General features: G+C 45.1%; 1 protein-coding gene across 1 annotated transcript; it reads right to left on the reverse strand.

Moving 5' to 3' along the window:
• Positions 1–4,249: 4,249 nt before the first annotated feature.
• Positions 4,250–19,569, reverse strand: CYP20A1 (cytochrome P450 family 20 subfamily A member 1). The gene is made up of 13 exons (XM_066322693.1): positions 19,457–19,569; positions 18,794–18,843; positions 18,542–18,708; positions 13,443–13,588; positions 12,632–12,799; positions 11,889–11,967; positions 10,173–10,288; positions 9,705–9,759; positions 8,179–8,299; positions 7,243–7,354; positions 6,570–6,634; positions 4,774–4,863; positions 4,250–4,600 (listed from the first exon to the last, which is right to left on the reverse strand). The coding sequence occupies exons 1-13, from the start codon at positions 19,526–19,528 to the stop codon at positions 4,450–4,452; spliced, it is 1,392 nt and encodes a 463-aa protein (XP_066178790.1). The 5' UTR covers positions 19,529–19,569; the 3' UTR covers positions 4,250–4,449.
• Between the last annotated feature and the right edge of the window lie 18 nt (positions 19,570–19,587).

The raw sequence follows: 19,587 nt of genomic DNA on the forward strand, positions 1-19,587 counted from the left end.
AAGGAATGTTGCCATGGAAACCTTTACCGTGTCTCCTTCCCCACCCTCCATATGTGAAGAACATTTTCTTCATCTTTTTTTTTTTCCTGCATGTGGTAGTTCCTCTACTCTGTCTGCTACCACCAAAACCCTGGCACTGAATTCTAAGAGATGTCAAATAGGCCTTTTGTTTACTTGAAAAGTCACTGCTAAAACCCACTCCTGAGCTGAATTACAAAGACATGTCAAGATGGGTTCTCTAAGGCTCCAGAGAAATGCCTGGAGTATTTTCTAGCAGTTCTTGCTTTGGACAAACGGAAAGAAGCAACAGGAGCTGCCATGGTCATTAAACCAGTTTCACTTCCTGGTAGCATAACCCACAAGTGATGAAGATTTTCCTTCATGCTTTCCTGAAGGTACTGCTCTACCCCATTCCTTTTGCCCCAAAGCCACAAGAGGATCTGAGCACAAAAAGGAAGTCAATAATTGACTATGCAGGTGGGAGAGTGTTTTCCCAATTTGGACTGCCAACAGCTCCAAGTTCAAGTAACTGCACGGCTAGTGAGGGAGCTGGCACAACAGCTGCCCAAGGGACTTCAAGGGACAGCAAGCATCCACCCTGCCCAATAACCAACATGTACTTTTGCAGCTACTAGGATAGAAATTGTCAAGACCATCCTTTCCATGTAACAATGGAAAATAAAACATGCAGCCCTAAACTCTGTGGTGCATGCCACAGCCATTGCTGGCAAGTCCTTAAAGTGCTGGGAACAGAAGGATATTACTATTATTAATAGGATATTAATTTGCAATGGTGCTTCTATATGTAGCTCATGGTAATTAAAATGTAGAGACAACAGCATTCATGGATATTTTGGAGGTAATGTGAGGCTAGATCGGTAAACTGTCTGCTCTGCTTAAAGTTGCTAACAACTGCCTCACCAGCTGCCACCAGGACAAGGGGGGAAAGTAAAAGGCTTTGCCAGCCATAAAGAGCACTAGCAATGGCCTGGCTGCTCCACCTCCTGTGCTGGCTGCCTGCTTCTGAGGGCAGCAGCTTGCATAGGCACAGAGATACACTTAGCCTCTTACCTTTCCTGAGTTTGCAGCTCTCTGCAGAAACTTGTCCTACAGTAAGTCTAAGGAATGAAATGACAGCTTTACTGTGTGCTTTTCAAAACCATCCTGTCAAATTTGTAAAGCAGCTTGCTGGTGTAGAGCAGGAAGATGAAGCATAAAAAGCAACAATTCCCTATATTATAGAAGCAACCTCCTTCTCTTGGCTTTCTTCCTAGACTAAGACATTTTCTCCCACTGGTTACAGTGCTTGCCCACATCCCCACGTAAAGGCAGAAGGCATCTCTGGACCTCATACTTGTCCTTACAGTGTGGTCTGAGCAGTACTGACAGCCCTGTGCTCTACTGACTGGTCACTCCAGCAGTGCAGGTGCTGACTCAGGCTATGCCCTGGGCTGGCATCAGCACTGCTGTGGCTGCGACTGCGATCTTGTGACATGGCTAGCACAGACTCCCTCTCTCAGTCATCTTCCTTTCTTACAAAATCTGCAGGAATTTGCAAAATTTGCAGTGTAGAGAATTCAAATCCCTGTCAAATGCAGCTGATTTGGCCCAAGGACTCAAAAGCTAGTTCTTGTAAGAGAAAGGGGAAAATGGCCAAAAGTAAGTAGGAAGGGTGCACACCCTATGAACACAAGTCTTCCTGAGGAAACCAGGCCAAACAAGAACCAGTGACAGTGCATGCCAGACAAGGGGTGAGGACAGAAATGGGAGAAAACTGGTATTTCAATCTTCAAGTCAAAATAGATTAAAACTTCCTAAGAAAACTCCATTCCATGAACTTTCCCATACAAAAAAAGGAGTTTTATGCACAAAGATCCACAGCTGGGCTGATGAGTGCTGCACTAAAGCACCATAGTTGGGCTGTCTGAAGTCGCTGACACATAGAGTGAGGAATGGAAACCTACAGACTGCAGCAAACAATGTGGCTGTGACCTCAGTGTAACTCCCAGCAGTAAATTACAAACGCCTGAGAGTGCCTTACCCCCCTCCTCTCCCTCCATGCTCAACACATTTCCTTAACTGATGAGTCAGGGTGTTTTTTTGAGACCAGTTTTGAGCAAACACAAGCTGATCAATGGCTTTCTTCAGCACACTGAGCCACATTCTTCTTCTCTATCAGTCACAGATTCCTGTAGCAGTCGATCACTGGCCCAGACTAAGCACAGCCTACAGGTGCAGGCTAATGGAAAAGCCATAACAAATTGTATGGAACCACTCCCATTTTTGATTGCTGCAACTGGGGAAGGGGCTGTTGCAAGGCAGTTTGATCAGCTCCAGCAAGACAGAGAAATGCTGTAATAGAAATCTAAAGAATTACATTTGGGAAGCTTTTCTAATGTTTGAAAGCTTCACTTCTAAGGCAGATTTTCAACCCCTAATTATATTCCTTGTTCAGTTCCTAGCAGGGACAGTGCTATCCTCCCATATTTTCCAAAGAAGGCAATAACTTAGCCTTCGTTTTGCCTCCTCTGCACATCCAGGGATATTTTAAAATGAAATTCTTTACGACAGTGATTTTTCCAGAAGGTTTAGGAAACATCTGCAACCTTCAAGAAAAATAGGCCTTTTTGCATAAGCAGTGAAGCAAAGCGTAACATGAATTGCCATCTGGGGACATGACCAACCTTTAGTGAAGTGGAGGTCAGATTAGCAAGAGCTTTCTTGCAGTTCATTATAAAAATCAATGCAAGAGAGACAGGAAACTGAACTGCACAACTCTCCTTTTTCTGCCCAACATCTCTGTATCACTCTATCCCAACAGAAGCTACACTGGGGGGCATCTGAATCTCTACAGCTCCACCAAAGCAGAGCTGACATGTTAAACCCAAGAGCAGAATTTTCTTTGCCTGGTGCCCACAGAGGATGGCATCACCCGTTAACCCCATAAGAGCTGACAGGATTGCATTCATGCTGGCACACCTCAGACAAGAGCAAAAACATTTTTAGAAGAGCAGCAGATTTCCTGACCTGGAAGGTACCGGTGAAAATATCAACATCTGCAGAAATAAGAACTGCAGTTACCAGCTACATGTACTCTGTGCGCACAAGCAGTAAAAGGTACCTCTACTGGGGGGCACACACTCTTGGCCTGCTCTTTGGTGCATAGGCAGGTGAGAAACCTCTCACCTACCACCACACAGCTGCTGGGTGGGAAGGGGGCTAGGAACTGGAGCTAACACAGAAGTCAGGTGTATGGAGAGAAGAGTTATAAAGATCAGATAAAGAGAAAAATGTAAGAGGAAAAAGGGAAGAACCACAATGTAAACAGTAAGTCAGGTGGCAATAACTCCATGCAATGATGGGGAAGGAGGTTCCTGCCTTGCAAACCATTCAGTGGTGCTCTGAATGGAGCTGCCCTATGATTGGCAAAGAAGAAAGGAAGAAGCAGGAAAAAGCATGTGAATGTGCAGCATTCGATGCTTCTTTGGCAGGCACACATTTTGGAGGAGGAAAAAGATTCTTTGAAAGGCTTTCAAGTTATTAAGTACAACATTAATCTAGAGCCCTATGAAATCAGCACTCTCCAGTATTTGCATGGCCAGTCTCATGCTGACCCAGTGCTGAATAAATTGCAAGCATCTATCAATTTCTGATGTTGATTACATTAGACACTACCCTCAGAATTGTCAGGATAGAGACTCCCTTTCCTGGGGCTTTGTTCTGTGGTTTTATTTCATTTCATTATATTATTACTGATGGTTCTGTTTTCTTGAGGCAAACCAATTTTATTCCTCTTGGTTTACTAGCGTTTCTCAGTCATCCTTTTTCTTGCAACCCCACAGCATGGCAAGATTACACAGCATGAGAACTAGTGGTGCTATTCCCACCCCACTTTATTTCTCTCCTTCTCACACTCACACATACTTCTCACAGGATATATCTGCTCTTCCTGACAGATATAGCTCAAGGGAGGGAAAGACACTTTGAATAAAAATATCTATATATAGAGAAAGGCTTTGTCCTTGTGTCTCCAAGGTCTTATTTAGCTAGGATTCACAAAGAAACATTCCACTGGATAAGAGGGGTACTCTTACCCAGCTCTGGCTGCTATTGGAAAAAGGCTGGGTCAACCAGAACTCTGTCTCTGACTAGCTGACACCCAGTAGTTCATACGTACACCACTGCAAGGTTTTGTAGCTTCCTTTGCAAATGTTCGGCCAGAGATCCAAAAGCAAATATAAAAAAGACATATAGATTAATTCTACTTTAATATGACTACTGGTTGAATTACAGAAATTACCCAAGATAGGCATGAAGTTAAGAATATGGAAGGTAAAAATATCTGGATATAAAATTCCTTGGAGGAGTAAACATGGTGCCAGTATGATTCTTGTTAAGACCCTTGCTCAGAACATCACTGCTGGCACTTTCAACCCCTCTTAGAAGCTCTTAGCTTCTCTTAGACACTGTTATCCAGGCTTCCTCCTTTGGTGAGGTTACCAGTTCATATTTTGCCTCTATGACTTGTCCTTTCACTGGGTGGAGATACAGTTTCCTTACCAGGACACTCAGCAGAACTGTGGCCACCATATAGGCAAACCTGAGGGAAGAATCAGGAGAAAAAAAAAAATAAAAACCTTGCTGTGATGTAAATTGGCCAAAGGACAACAGCCAGCTTGAGCAGGTTGTCCCATCAGTAATACCAAGATGCTGGAAGCACCTTCTCTCCTGTCTGCCACACAGACTCACAAAGACCTCCTTACTTATGCTCACCTCAACTCTGGGCACTCCTGGCTTCCTGAGAAACCCAACAAGGAGAGGTTTTTCATGGCTAATTCCTCATTGAATCTGTCTGGGTCAAACCTATAAAAGATGAAACACATTAGGATTTTCTAAGCAGGCACAGCATCCTTTCTCCAGAAACATGCACACATACACACAGTAAAAAACTGGAAATAAAATAGAGAATCTCACTAATTTTTTCTCTCTGGGTCATTCCACACGAATGTAGGAAAGCAATTGTGTATCCATTCCATCAATGTTCCCAGCTGGTCAGCTGTGTCCCATCTTGGTGAAAATGCTGACAAACTGAGGTAGTGTGAGACAGGGCTGGAACTAATGTGCAGTACACAGCTGAGCTGCTGCTGTTACCTGCCCTCTATTCCTCTCCAGAGCACATGCAATCTCATTTATCTCTCTCTGCCCCTCTGAGTCCCTTCCTTTCTCACTTCCAAAAACACTTCCCTTTTCTCCTTGCCCCTCACCCTTCTCTTCAAGCAGCTGGTGTGTGTATGTGTGTGTGCTGGGGGAGGGAAGCCAGTGACTCATTCAGGTGAGAAAAGTGGTTTCCAGCTTTAGGATGGTAGAGGCTGTAAGAAAACTATTATCCAGGGCTGGCATGAGTTAAAACAAGGGACACTAATAAAATAACATTTAATTTCAATATTAACCCCCCTCCAAACACAAAATTTGATAGACAGAAGGTGTTAATTTTAAACCTTTCTGCTAAATAGTTCAAGCCTTCATTTCCCTGCTTAAATATCCAAGCTCTGCTTCTAACAAGGTGAAAGAGCATGTGGGAAAAGCAGCATCAAATTTACCTTTCCCCTGAACTGAAGTGAAAATTATATATTTTGTAATAGGAGAGAAAATGCATCTGCCTAGCAAAAAAGCAGGGAGGGCAAACAGTGTTTTTGTATAGCAGATGGGTGAAAGGATCACAAGATCTCCTACTTCTGTCATGGAAATCTTCATCTACCTCAAGCTAAACCTCAACCCCAGCCTTCCTGAACCAAACAGACCATGTTCACAGCAGTCCTCACTGTCAGTCCCACGGGGCCTCAGCAAACCTCAACACAGCTGTGACCAGCCCTGGGACGCAATCCCTGCCAAGGTGCTCATACACTGGTGCATCAATGCTTGACCCCCTCCTAAAAAGTATAATTGCAGGAGAGGACAAGTACTGTTCCAAAGGCTCAGTTCTTTCTCCTAAACCTCAGCTGTCTGTGCTCTCTGTCTAGAATAACTGACCCACATTTTTTGCAGCCCAAGTGAAGCAAATCAGATACAGGTTAAAATTTGCCACCTGGAGGCCACAGGAAGCTACAGTGGTTTTTTTTCTTTAACCTCCAAAATGCTGGCCTAGATCCACTTCCGTTTTCACAGACAGACCGAAATACTGAGGTAGCATTTCCCTTCACCCTAAAAACCCACAACCTCAGGCTGACATTTCATCCCTTGCATCACTGTTTCATGTTGACAAGCAGTGATTCCAAAGCCATTCAAGTCTCTGTTTCACAGAAAACCTTTAACAGAAGCTACCAGCATTAGCCAGGGAAGCTCCATGCATACCCACGGAAAGGTTTTTACTAAACCCACACACATATGTGCCCCAAAACCATGCCCATGGAGACAAACAAATCAAGACCTTCATAAACTGATTTTCTTACAGACTTCCTTTCATCTCCAGAATCTGCTTAAGGCAGGCCCTGCAGCACAAAAGGCTCTGCTGTAAGATCTAATTTAACAAACCAAAGGAATTAGCTGCAATTCAAGTCGATTCTACATACTTGTATGGTGATGGCCAAGATGAACTATCCTGCAGCATCACACCAAGAGCATAAAGCACAAGTGTCTGCAAAGAGAATTACAACACATCAATGTGGAAGGAAATGCACAATTAAAGACACCTCTCGACAGCTCTGCTGGATGATGATTATTCTGAGACTGCTCATATTTAGGTGGACTAAAAAGATAATTATGCAGCATTCATACAGATTTTCATATTCCATGCCCAGATGTTAGGATTTTAACTTCTAAGAACCACGCTGCAATTGTTGGTGGCTACAGAGGGTGTGACCCCATTTCTCTATGCTTGCTGAGATGTACGTATGGATTACTTTACTCTCTGGAAGGGAAGGTGATATGATGAAGCCTGAAACAATGCTCTTTTAAGCATAACTGAGCCCACAGGCCCCTTCAAAAGCTTACTCATCCCTGGTGGAGCCAGAAGCAAAAGCAAATCTCCTCAGCAAGAGAACATGAATTTGCAGAGCCTCTCCCACAGAGGAAGCGCAGGCAAACATTGAGCTAAACTGTACTTTCAGATGACAGAGCACCTGCTCAGGTTCAACACTCTCAGAAGAAATCATCTTCCTGCCTCACCCTGGTCTGGAAGAAGAGGAAACAGCAAATTCCCCTAGAGGAAAGGAGAGGGGCCAAGTGCTCCCAGCACTGCCCTACCTCTTTGGGGATAGTATGTTGGTCCACTCTGCCCTCCAGCTCCTGCAGCTGTGCAGCAATAGGAGTGAGCTTTGCTGTCCGCACTGTCTCACACAGCACTTGCCGACAGTACCTGCAACCAGCAACCCTTGGTTAGTGTCATTCTCAGAGAGAAGCCTGTCCACATCCTTGTGTCAACTGCTGTATTTAGAGGCACTTCTTTTTTTTTTTCCTGGCAAGGAGTCCCAATATCTTTGCAAGAAGCATTAAATCTCATTAACAGCTTTTACAGAAGGTTGTCAGAATCCCTCTTCTTTCAGATTTTAAACCAAACTAAATCTGCTAAAATGCATAAACACAGCAGCCCTTTTCCTGTACCTCTCACTCATACAAGCAGCAGCAAGAAAACCACACACTCAATATTCCCTTACTGAAAACCCTAACACTAGTCCAAATATAAAATGCACCTGGTTGCAGCAATGTAACAAATGCAGAAAACATAAACGCACACTCTTGACCAGTCATCATTACTTGTGGTCCTTTGAAAAGAAGATTGGTTCATGCTTTCTCTCTAAATACCTCTATATCCAACCATGAAAATTACTGATTACTTCTACTACTTCTGGAAAACTAGGACAGAAAACAAAGACAGAGCAAAAATGTTGGCCTGGCAGCCAGAGCACTGATTCTGTGATTTTCCTCTGCTGATGAACCTAAAGGGTTTCCTACAGACAGCCTAAAGTGGGCACCTTGGTCCCTGTGTCTGGAGTGCCAGCAGTTTCTCTCTGTGTTGCAAGTCATCCTGTGGTTTGATCACTTCCAGAAAGAAAAAAAGGGAATAAGGAGCTTCTGGATGCCTTCTCTGGCTTAATGCAGGATAGGCATCAGACTCCACACGAAATGCCTGCCCTTGCCACATGACACAGGCTCCCTCTGCACTCCTTCTGTAGGACCCACCTGAGCTGCTCAATTTTCTCATGTGTAATTGGTCCTTTCCCCAGAACACGGTCCATCTCCTTGTAGAGATTCTGCTGAACATCTTCTGAGGTTGTCAGGAAATAGACTGCCCAGGTACACACTGGGGAAGGAATCAAGACAAGACTGGACCCAGAAAATTCAATCCTTTACAAATGGCATTTAGTTTTCTTACTTCCTGTATTTGCAACATTACTTTTTGGCCTGAAAAAAAGGCCAAATTGTTACTGTCAATTTGACCTATGTTTACATCTGGCTGTGCTGATTCTGTATTCAGTAGCAGGAACAGAGGCTGAACTCCTGTGTAACAAGAGGCCCTGCAATCTGCAATTCTCTTCCTGAAGCTGTGAGGAGCTTAGGAAGCTGTGCAGGACATTAAAGCACTCAGCCCCACTGCTCTGGCAAAGGGACTACACAGCCCAACAAATCCGGGGGAATCGGGGCTATTACACCAACCATGCAAATGAATGGCTGGATTGTTCAAAGCTTTAGAAAGTTTTCTTTATTTGGCGTCTTCCTTAGCACATCTCAGGCAAGTGCTCCAGACAGCCAATGCTCTACAGATGCTGGCAAACATTGGTCCCTCCACATCTATTTCTGAGGTACTTGAGATTATCTTCAATACCAGAGTGAAAAAAAGAAAACTTGCATAAGAAGTAAGTGTGTAGGATGCAGTTTCCCTAAAGCTACAAGGATATGTTTCTAGCTCTCAAAAATGTCTATTAATAAGAGCTATCTGGAATTTTGGATTTTATGATCCTTGTGGGTCCCTTTCAACTCAGAATATTCTGTGATTCCGTGAATCCATGGATTCAAGCCCCTTAAAACTACAGTCTTCCTGGAGTACCTGGAGAGGATATTCTCTGGAGTATGACCATAGTTGCCTGATTTACTTCCCACACTGCTTAACACCTAGATGCATCCTGGAGGTTTTCTTTGGAGTCCCAGCCCCACTGGCTGAGGTACAAGGCCAGATAATCATCCCTTTATCATAAGATATTTTACACAGCTTCAGTTTGTATTTTTATTTGTTTGGGGTTTTTTCATAATCTTTGCTTAAATCCCAGAGTAGCTTCTTTGAAAGTCCTCCATATATGGAACACACCTATTCTCCAGAAAGTCAAAGCACCCAGACAGATGCTAGCACTCTAACTTTCTTCCTATGTGCCTGAGCATATTTTACAACATGATCTTTGTGGCTTATTTATTTTGGTGTTCTTTTCATCAAATTTAGCATCAATTGTCTGGGGTGAAGAATGCAAGCAAAAATCAATAGGGAGAAATTCTAAGGGTCACCATAAGACCGGAAAGGCTGTCAAACACAGCTTAGGTTCAGCTCACTAACTGAGCCTGTGTCAACAGTCTGATGTAAAAATTAGCCTCTTCTTTATGTCTGTAGTTCAAGAGAAAGAATAATTAATACAACTTTTTATTAGCCTAGGGTAAGTCTCATGTCATCACACACAGGAATGTAAGGATAGGGAGTTACCTGCAGTTACTGTACTTACAGTTAGCAGTGATTACACATCCTGCCAAAGAGAAAATCATTGTATCCTCCAGAATCTAGGAAAGAAAATCTACTTCAGGGAATGAAGTTCTTAAGACTGTAAAGAGAAAAAAGACGTGGCACACTCTCCACCCAAGCACACTAAATCCCTTTAGTGCAGAGAGCAGGAAATACATCTAAAACACATAAACTGAGCTCTCTGTAGAACTGCCACTGGAATTACATGAGACATGCTTAATATTAACAAACTTCTGTTTATAAAAATAGCTATGAAGCAGTGGCAAGGACATCTACCAAAGCCTAATGCAATCAAACACTTCAGGAGTGGAAAAAACAAACTAGAAGCCCTGCTTTGGTAAAGAATCTAAGCTAAGATTCAAAACCTTATATTAATCAAAGGCTACAATGTAATGAATTGCCCATCTGGCAAAACTCCATTAGTGTGTAAGGAGGTAACAGCTGCACAGACCTGCTGGTCACTCAGACTCCCCTGCAGCAAGGTGTCTATAAAGACATGCCTGTTGAAAGATCTGCCTCGGCGCTCCTTTGTAACCCTCCTTAAGATGGATTCCATCTCCACCAGAGCTTTGGAAGAAAAAAGAAATGTTTATTTTAAAACCTGGTCATCCTGGTGCTGCAAAGCAAATCCATCTCCTCAAGCAGATTTTCACACCAGCTGTCCCTGCTGGGCTCACTTACAGAAGCAGCCTCTGTTACATGTTACTGTCAATTTGGAAGGCAGTATCCCCAGTTTAGCTGCAAATGCAGGAACCACATAACACAGGTTGCCTATAAAAAGCCATCCTTACAGGTATAACCAAGATGTATACTCTGGGAGCAGAAATCAAATAAGGGGAAGACAAATAATGCTGTTGAACCATCAGAGAATGTATTTCATCACCCCCCACGAAAACATGTATGAGCCACATAGCTCTGGTGACAGGACCTGCAGAGTTACAGTTACTGCAGCACCAGGACTGATGGAGCCCCTTTGGGCAGAGGCTCTACAGCATGGTGTGAAAGGATGGCTCTGTGCTAAACAGTCTGCAGAGACAACGTGGGAGGCTTTTGGCAGAGTCCACGTATCTGAAGATATGTGAGTGCCTAAATCCTGCTGTAGGAACCAGGGGGAGTTAGGGACCTAGATGCCATTGCCTGTCTGGTCTAAATGACCTACAAAGGACTATCCAAGAAACATGGAGTGAAATTTGGGTCTGAAATTCCATTTATCAAGGCCCAGTTCAGTTCCTTTGTCTTAGAATTACCTTCCTTCCTCCTCTCTGCATAGGAAGGCCAGCAACACTCAAACACAAAGGCTCACTATCTGGAGTTTGTGAAATTGTTTCCTCATGCATCATAATACTACAACTCAGGAAGAGAGTAACCATGGGGGGAACCCAACTCGATGGGGCAGAAGTTGTCCTAAGGTTCTGAAACCCACAGAACTAGAAGCATGAAGAAGGAAACACTGGTTTTGGAGGATTTACAAGCAAAACTTCAGTTCCAGATACAATCTACTTTAGTTTAGTGTTTACTTATTAAGAACAAAAAAGATAAGACAACCTAAAATTAAAGTAACTTACTATAAAATACACGAGAAACAAAAGTATTGCTATAACAGACTTGAAAATCATGTTATCTTGTAAGAAGAGTACATCAGGGGCTATCTGATGGTGTATCCAGGAAGGTGTATCCAACAAAGCAGCACCTCTGCACTTATGTCTCCCAGCCTATGAGTGATTGTCTGGCAGAAGAGGGCCCAGGTGGTGCATCATCTGAATGTCCACACAGGCCAAATCCAGGGGCTCCATCTGTTCCCACCTGGCACAGCTGCTTGCCCCCAGGAGAGGTCAAAAGGGGAGACCAGGGAGAACAGAACAGGAATGGAGGAAGCACACCCTGATTCTTCCCCTCTGTCACTCTCCAGACTGGACAGACCCTAGAACTAGACCTGGGACCACAGTTCTAGTCCTACAACTTCTCACATAAAAGCAGCTTTGCCACTCAACTCCAAAACAGTGACCTAATATGAGAGTAAGCACAACATATCTAGTAGCTTATGCCATGATGAGCAACTCTGAAGAAAAGCCAAGACAACTGGGCAAATGAAGTGCTTTCACATGCTAGCTAACTCCTAGGGATTAATCAGAGTGGGAGGAAAACTGTAATTTTGGGAGAAACCTACCATCTTCGTAGTGCTTCTTCCTGGTCATGTTTTTGTCAAGAGATCCATCCAAGAAACCTTTTCCAATCTCTGACCAGATCTGGAAGAAGGACAGAGAGAACAGCACCATCACTCACCATAGGCTGAGACTGCTGGGACTATTCTATTTTTCCCTACTCAGGAAAATGAAAACACTAAATAAAATTAAGACCTCTTGTCAATATGGAACTGGTCTTCTCTTTAGGACACCACATCCCATTTCAGACACTATGTCTATGATAGCTGGAATTAAGCTGAAATTAAACAAACTGTAATTACAACTGTAGAGGAAAAGCTAAGGGAATCTTAAATGGGAGATGGAACTGTTTCTTTCTCACCCTATCACCAGCATATTTAACATCCCCACATGTGGATACCAGTGAGATCTCTCCAGATTTTCCTTTCTCCACAATGTCACAGAGCTTTTAGAAAATCTTTGAAAGAGAGAAGTTCCACTGGCAGTCCCAAAGTGTTTAACTTAGATAGCATTGGATCTGGGTTCCTGACCCCCATGGATCCTTTAGAAACACCTCATACTAATGACAGCAGGATCAGCAGTAGGATCTTTCTAACAGTTTCAGCTTGGATCAAGTGAGGCAGAGCCCTCAAGCTCCTACTTTAAAGTCTCAACAGCGGCTTGCACTGAACAGTACACAGAGCCAAGCTCTGTGTTCTCAGTTTGGAAAAATTTAATAGGAGACTTTGTGGCTCTTTGGGACACTTACCGCATCGTGGTGCCTGCGGAATCGGATGACTTCCCGGTCATCTTCAAAGCTGCTGCCCATTGCTGTCTGCGTGACAGACTTCATGGCAAAGCCCAGCATGTGCTGGCAGAGTGGCACATGTTGTGCCTCAGGGAGAGACAGCCATTTGGCCAGTAGCTCTTCTGACAGCTTGAGACGGAATGAACCATTAGTTAGCAGTAACACCAGCAGTCTATTTACCAAACACAGCCTGGACACATTCCCACCCGCTTCCTAAGGCAGACCACACTTCCATGGCTATGGAATAAGGCGAAACTCTTTCCAGGTTTCTTCCTATTATTAAACAGTAACATTTTAGCCTCCAATCTTCTGTTTCATTCAAGGCTCTCCCCCAGCAAGGCAACCCTACCCCACTCTCTTGCTCCCTCTGTCACAAAAGAAACCTTAAACCTTTAATACTGACACCTCCAGAATAGGAAAACAGATCATATTATGGCTGCTGGACTAAATCAACATCACCTCTTTGTGGGCCCAAAAGCTGGTTCCTTGTTCCATCCTCCTGTCCTGGGAAATATATCTAGAACCCAGTGCTCCAGTATCTTTAACTGCATCTGGTATCTTGGCATAAAAATTAAGCTCAGCCCTTCCCCCAACCCACTGGAGCTAAGAGAATGCAAATATTCACACCATGAAAGGCAGAAGCTGTTTGCTATCTCAGATGCTTATAGCTCCAGCAGTAATTTGAATGCAGATCCTTTATCCTAGTGATCATTCTCACTAAACCTTCCCCTGTGAGCCACACAGGACTTCTCTGCTGTAAAAAGGCATTTACCTTCTGGATAAGAGCAAAGTTACTTTGCAAGGACTTGGTCACACCATTCTCATACAGTTTTCTCCTCATGTGGCTCTCTCCTGTATCCCCATTCAGGCTGGACTGGTACCTCAAGAGGGATTTCAGCATTGTCTCAAAGGGATCCACTGCAAGCAAACAGAGGAAACACCATTCAAAAGTCACACTACACAGGGCTGACGAGAACAGCAGCTTCTTTAATCAGGTACTGCTACTTCTGGGGCAGTGGGCAAGGCGGAGCTCCTTCCCCTCCAACAGTCTCTTTTCTCTTTTCAGCAAACTTAGCAAGTTTCTCTTGCTCAGTGTGGGCTAGTACCTCACAAATCTTTTTTCTGGGGCTGACTGCCGTCCTGTGCTCAGCTCTCCCTGCAGAGCTTGCCCGCTGGCTCTACCAAGTAACTCTTCAGTAACAATGCCTTCAGAGCTTGTTCCCCATTTGCTAGTTGGTTCTGTCATCTACTTGGTGGCAAGAATGAGTGTGGCACGGTCTTTCCCCTTCTCCAGCCTGACCTGCAGTCTCTTTAGCACATTCCCCTTCACATCTGGTGTGCTCTCCTGCCTGTAGGTGTCTGTGCACTCAGGACATACCAGCTCACATGACAGACTTAGCCAGAGGTTGCTCTCTGCACTCCTTCCCTTGAATCCCAGATCAGGAAACCTTGTTTGATCCCCTACTGCTCCTGCATGATTTCTCTTGAGTGCACTGAGTTTCCTGCTGAGGAGCCCTTCCCAAAGTAGCACCTACCTGTCTGCCAGGGCTGCCTCCAGCACAGAATCTCAGAAGCTCCAACACAAAAGCATACCCCACAAATCTACAGAATGCTTTCTACTGCTAATCACCTTCTTTCCATCTTCTATCCACACAGACACTTGCATCAATGTACAAACTAGACAAAACCATATCACTTCCCTATCCCTGACTCATTTCAGTTAGATTTTTAACTGAATTCCACCACCAGGGATCTCTACTTAATAAATTCGCTAAAGGATATTAGGTGTCAATGCAAAACTGTGCAATATAGCATGGCATATGTTTTTCCCTTTCTGTAAACCTTTTAGCGTGTCTTGTGGAACCAGCAGAGTCTTTAAGGAACTATTTGGTAGCAGCAGCCATGGTTTTCAAGAAGGATATTGTCACTATTTATCACAGTCTGTTATTTCTCCCAGATGGAGAGTGAAACCTCTGAGGCATCAGAAAACATCAAGGCTGGGCTAGAGACATATGATTTGACCAGCTGTGGATGTATCTAGGATTCCCCACAGAGACCGGGGCCTCATTATGCTACTAGGCAAACTTACAAGAAGAGAAAATTCCCACCTGCAGAGGACTTACTACCTAAAGACATAAAAGCAGCTAACGAGGCCAGAGGCACGAATATGGTAATCTTTCCCAAATGTTTTTCTCTCACATCTTTTCCTTTCCAATGTTTTTAAGCTCTGCATCTCACCCTCTTTCCCACTTTGAATGACAAGGAGCCTGAGCATGTGTCTTTTGGCAGAGCAGATGGTACCTGCGGCTCTCCACGTGGTGCGAGCTGTTCTGTGACTCTAGCTGCTGCTGCTAATTCCTCCTCCGAGGTACTTTGTCATGGAGCTGCTATTCATGCCACAGATCCCTCCTGACTGGCACTGGCACAGCCAGGCACAATACTGGGTAGCCAGGAAGACACATGGCAGGTGGTAAAGCCCACGCAGAAAATCCAGCAAGCAGAGGCATCTACAGAGGCTGGAGGATGCTTAGAGGCAACACCTGCTGAAACTGCTTAGTTTTTCTGCTGCACATGAAAGAAAACTGCTGGACTAGCCATGGGCTCTGGATTTTTCACTCCCAATGTCCCTAGACTGAACTGGCCATCCCACACCCCCAATACACACCACTGTAGTGCACTCAGGGCTGCAGAGGCCAGGCTGCCCTTTTGCTGAGGGCTGGCTCTGCCTCGTGCTGTTTGGGAAAGGGCTATTCCTGCACAGCTGTGGGAGGCCAGTGACACCACAAGGCATGAACTGCCTCTGGAGAGGGCTCTGTTCTGCCAGCACTTGCACAGACTTCATCCTTTGTCCTTGTCTTGAAAACATCTCCAGGGTCACATTTTCAGCCTTCTTAGTAGTACATATCAAAATTTCAACTGTTCTTTTCACTTACAAGGAAGTCTCCCCATCCCAAAAACCTCAGAGTGCTGTCCTAGACACCACTGCACGTAAACACAGAGAAAAGATCTAACTGAGATCAAGCACAACTGGGCATCAGAGACAGAAAGGATCTCTGAACCTGCACATTAAAATGCTCACAGAACAGCAATGAACTCCTGCTCACACAGGCCAGGACCCATGGCTCCATCTACAGCATTCAGTGTGCTTCAGGTTCATTGCCCCAACCCAAAAAGTGACATCAACGCAGGTGAGTTTTCCAAGTTGGTCTCTGAACCCACTGCTCCTGGCAATCCTGCATTAGTCCACCCTCTTCACATCCACATTGTTTATAGGCCTGAATTGCTTCCCCAGAGCCACCCACGGGAATCATCAGCACCAGCTGCAAAGTTTTACTTCCTTTGAATTCTCCTTGCAAATTAATCTCAACCAAGCTTTAAGAGGCCATGAAAACATACCAATTTCAAGCACTGCTTGAAGCCTAAGGAAAAAGAGTCTCCTGGCATTGGAAATGCTTATAACTATGAATCCAATTAGTCCAGCTTCAAGGCTTTGATGAGAAATGCATTATCTGCACCTCCCTCTCTGTCTGCAAGAAGTTTGGCCACACCTGTGACATATGAGATGAGAGGAACCTGTGTAAGATACTTGGAGCCAAATCCTGTATCTCAGCCTTGGAAATCAAATGTCAGGTATCCATGAAGAAGGATGGTGGCCTCAGGCACTCCAGCTGACTGAGGAAGAGTCACATGGCATGGGTTTTCAAGCCGAGCTGAAGAGTCAGGAGTTGGATCTGAGACAGTCCACTGTGGGCTGTCTCCTGTCCCACGGCATTGCATGCACAGGAGAGATATGGGCAAGACCACATCAACAATAAAACTTCAATCTGCCCAGAGCCAGTTTGTGGCTGAGACCTACTACAACTCCTATTCCCACTCACCAAGACAGGATACAGGAAGGGCTTTGCTACAGCTACTCAGCTGCTACTGTTTACACCTCAGTGCTTCAGGAAATACAACCTGTAAGATTCCTCACCTTTAATAAAGTTTGAGCACCTCTGGCAAGCATCAGTGCTAAAAGGAAAGCAGTGATACAACTTTTATTGCTGCTCTTCCAGCTCTCAGGTCGTAAGAACCCTCCTTCTCAAGCTTTTGACGATCCCCTCATAAGCTCTTTCTTTGTCTGGGCTGAACACGCTTTCCCTGGCTTCTCCTGCACACGGGCTCCTCACTTCTCTGAGAGCACTGGTAGCCTTTATTTGCACTTGCTTTATTCAAAAGCATGCCTGAGTATAGAGGTCAGAGCCACACACAGGACTCCAGGTCTGACTCATGCTCATTTTGTGCAAAAGTCCTCTCTTTACAGAAAATCCATGACTCAGTGTCTCCTTTTTCTTCCAAGGCAATGTCATCTCACAGACAATTCACACAGCCCTCTTTTTCTCCTGTTTCTGTTCCTGCTATCCCAGCCCTCAGGGATATCCGTCTCATTCTGCTGCCCTGTACTGACAAAGGGTTCCAGAATAATGCTATCAGGTAGGACACTAACGTAAGATGGAGTATTTCATGTCCCCAACATTGCATTTCACTTTTCCAAACAATCCAGCCTTTATCCCCCTTTAATTTATCAGTATCCAAGCAAATCCTGAACTGAATACCTGACATTAACACAGTTCTATCACTTTCCTTGTCTAAAAATCTAATTATCAAAGTTTAACATGCATTTCCAATTTATCCCCCATCCTTAAAAAAACATGTTTAGCCCTTGGCATAGCAGGATACTAGGCTAGGTTGTAGCTGCCTGGGTCACCTAACTTCCTGCATTTAAGTCCAGGCACTGTATTTCTCTTTCTCCAGTACTCAGATCCTCCCAAAATCAGAACGTTTATGAGAACATGCCTGCACAGGGACCTGTCACCACTTCTCTGAGCTTTGAGAAAGTGACTGTCTGCTTAATTTCCCCCAAATACACTTGAGAGCATGCAGATCTTTCAGGGTGGTTTCCCACCTTCTGGAGTGTCATCTTTATCCACTGTGTCTTGCTGATCCTCGTTAACTCCCACTTCTTTCCCAGATTGTCACCATTTCTTTTTTTGATTCTGTCAGGCAACTGTACATGAAGCTTACCCCTCACGACCCCAGCATAAAGTGAGCTGAGAGATCTGCCTGTGCCTAAAGATAGCCTACAGGATCAGGTCAGAGGTGTGCACTCAGCACCCCAGTCAACCTTGTAAGATGAAAACTGGGAAAGCAAGAGATTAAACCCAAACATCAACTGAGGTAACTTATTGAGTGTGATAACCTTAGGAAGCAAAATGCCCACCTAAGAGGCTTAGGCCATAAATTAAAATACTCTCCCATGACTCAGACAGTCAACTCGGCTACCAGCACCACCACCAACTTCCAAGACTGGAAGATCATTAAAGGTTTTCACCACCAAAGTCTACACACCAAAAGAAACATGAAAGGTAAAGAACTTCTCCAAATAATAGTTTGAAAAAACCTCTATGCTGAGGCATAAAAGGAAGTTATCACAAACCAACAGAGCTGTTTTCAGACTTAATTTAGCAAAGTTTACCCTCATTAACTATTTCAAACTGCTTTTAAAATGTATGCCAAGTGGCTACAGGATGTTACCTTGCTCTATCAAGTGACTAATGAGCATGATGCTTTCCCTGAACGTTTGCCTGTAGAGAGATGGTAAGAGACACAAGCATACTGATTTCTTGATGGCCACTGGACAGCAGTAACCCTTGGTCACTAATACTCAAGTCCAGTAAGCAAGACCAAAGTCAGGCCTGAAACACCATGTCAGCTAAAAGATCTCAGTTTCTTTCAACCTAGAATGAAACCCCAACTTCTTCTGACACCCTTCCTTTCATGCCCAGCGAGGCCAGAACAAATGGACTCAAAGACAACATAAAAGACACTTACACGACCGGTTGGGGTTCATATGTTGTTTCAGGAGATCAATGGAGCCGAGGCTGACAACAAGACGCCTTCCAAACCAGAAGGAGACCAGTGGCCCATATTTCTCATGAAGGTTGACAAGAAACTCATGTAAACTGCTGCTGACAATGATATCTGGCAGGTTGCCATCCCTGAGAAACACAGAGAATATGTGGTCATGAATAGCATCCTCTGCTAATGCTGAACTTCATCAATGTGGAGACAGAAAACACTTACTTTTCGTCAGTTGGAGCCAGCCCAGGGATACCTGATGCTTGCCTAGATGCCTAGAGTAAAACGAAATGCATCAATCTACATGAACTCCAGATTTTATACAGGTCCCACAGCTTTCCAGCAGGAGAGATGAGTTTCCCACACCAATACTACTACACTACTTACAAACATGAAACAGAAGCTGGATGTGCTACATCTGCAGGCTTTAAACCTGCTAAGCCGATAAACATCAAGTGTGTGCCTGGCTAAACCAGGATTATTCATTTGGTTAGATGAAAGATGTCTGCGTAAAGATTTAAAGGGTCAAGTTTGCAATGTAGGACCTTACACACAGATTCGCCCTGGAGGCCTACAACACTGCAGTGCGAGCAGACCGCGCCTTTGGAGAGCGGGATTCACTCCCGGAGACGCAGAGCAGGAGCAGTGCCGGGGCCGCGCTGTCCCGGGAACGCCGTGCCCGGCAGCGCCTCTCGCAGGCCTCAGCCACGTCCCGCCCGGGCCCCGGGGAACGGGCCGGGGCACCGCCCGAGCCCAGGGGCCGGGGCACCGCCCGAGCCCAGGGGCCAGGGGACGGGCCCGGGGCCGCCCGGCGCCGCTCGCTCTCCGCCCGCCTGCACCGGGGGCCGGGCCGGACCGGGGCCCCCGCCCCACGGCCGGCAGCATTACCGGGTACAGGTAGAGCACGGCGCCCACGAGGATGAGCAGGAAAGTGACGGCGAAGATGGCGAAGTCCAGCATGGCCAGGCCGGGGCGGCGGAGCGGCGGCGGCTCGGCCCCACCCCGGGGCCGCGGCGGGG

This window comes from Sylvia atricapilla, chromosome 7 (genome assembly GCF_009819655.1).
Source record: "Sylvia atricapilla isolate bSylAtr1 chromosome 7, bSylAtr1.pri, whole genome shotgun sequence".
Lineage (NCBI taxonomy): Eukaryota > Metazoa > Chordata > Aves > Passeriformes > Sylviidae > Sylvia > Sylvia atricapilla.